General features: G+C 50.0%; 1 protein-coding gene across 1 annotated transcript in view; it reads left to right on the top strand.

The window, feature by feature from the left end:
- The window catches only part of ATP9A (ATPase phospholipid transporting 9A (putative)), a 103,298-nt gene that overhangs the window by 99,415 nt on the left and 2,344 nt on the right, over window positions 1-1,539 (top strand). Inside the window, exon 26 of the mRNA XM_029917968.1 lies at window positions 856-925. Within this exon, the coding sequence (XP_029773828.1) occupies window positions 856-925 (70 nt within the window). The remainder of the gene's footprint in view (window positions 1-855; window positions 926-1,539) is intronic.

Here is a 1,539-nt window from a genome sequence, read left to right as displayed (position 1 = left end):
CTGGCCCTGCCTCTGGGGGGGGGTCTGGTGCCGCTCCGACTTCGGTCTGCACGAGCGCCGTCTGTTTGCTTTCTGCTCTGCTGGAAAAATGCGTATCCGTTCCCTCCCCCACTTTCCTTGCTTGCCTCCTTATCGGTGCACGATGCCCTGGGTGTTACCTCTGGCATCGTGTGTGTGTGTGTGTGTGTGTGTGTGTGTGCGTGCGTGCGTGTGTGTGTGTGTGGCGGGTGTGGGGGCGTAAAACTTCCCAAGACTTAAGATTTGCCATCTTAACTATGGTTTTTTTCTAAGTTTACATCCAACTTAGTCGGCATCTAGTGCAATGATGATTTCAGGAGTAGATTCCAGGGATCCGTCTCCGACATTTAACACCCAGTGCTGATCCCAGCAAGTGTCCTCCTTGATGCCCATCCCCCATGGAGCCCACCCCCCACCCTCAGGTCTCTGTATTTAAGAGTCTCTTATGGTTTGTCCCCTTCCTTGTTTGTATCTTATTTTTGCTTCCCTCCTGTTACGGTCATGTTTTCTATCTCAGATTCCACATACGAGTGAAGTCGTATGATAGTTGTCTTTCCCTGACTCTTCCGCTCCGCGTAATGCCCTCTAGTTCCGTCCCTGTCATTGCAAATGGCAAGATTTCATTCGTTTCCCTCGCCGAGTGATCCTCCGTTGCATGGATGCACTCCGTCTCCTTTATCCCTTCGTCTTAGCTTGTGCAGGGCCCACGTCGCTCGTGTCCCGTGTTCGCACACCTGTGAGTTACATCTCTAGCGTTACACTGTTGTGAGAAAAGATCAGAGATCTCTCGAACTTTTTCATCTTGCAAAACAAACACTGTCCCCTTCCCCACCACAGCCTCTGGGAACCAGCATTGTCCTGTCTGTCTCCGTGAACGGGCCTAATTTAGGTGCCTCCTCGAAGCGCAGTAGCTACAGTATTTGTCTGTTTGTGACTCATTATTACCTCTGTCATTTTATTTTATTTATTTATTTTTTAACGTTTTATTTATTATTGGGACAAAGAGAAACAGAGCATGAGCAGGGGAGGGTCAGAGAGAGAGAGAGAGAGAGGGAGACACAGCATCCGAAGCAGGCTCCATGCTCTGAGCTGTCAGCACAGAGCCCGACGCGGGGCTCACGCCCACGAACCGTGAGATCGTGACCTGAGCTGAAGCCAGACGCTCAACTGACTGAGCCCCCCAAGCGCCCCCACCTCTGTCATTTTAAAGAGTGGATTTAAGTTTAAATTTCTGCTTCTTGTTCCATCCACTCCGGACACTCTCTTCTGCCTTTCTTTTGTTTTTTTTCCCTTTTGTTCTTTTCCCTCCCTCCTTCCCTCTTCCTCCCCCCCCCTTTTCTTCTCTTCAGTGATAGACTCCTTATGGTGTAAGGGCCAATAAGGAAATAGGAAATCAGAACGAGATACCTCTTTAAAACCTGCATAAAGCACCACTCATCAACCTCACTTAGCAAGTGCCGTCTCTCCTGTCTAAATGGAAAATAAAGAAACCGGAGCCCAGGCCTGGGAGCGGGCGGGGGC

This window comes from Suricata suricatta, chromosome 12 (genome assembly GCF_006229205.1).
Source record: "Suricata suricatta isolate VVHF042 chromosome 12, meerkat_22Aug2017_6uvM2_HiC, whole genome shotgun sequence".
Classification (NCBI taxonomy): Eukaryota; Metazoa; Chordata; class Mammalia; order Carnivora; family Herpestidae; genus Suricata; species Suricata suricatta.
Note: the sequence above shows the minus strand (reverse complement) of the source record. Positions and strands in the feature narration are given on the sequence as shown.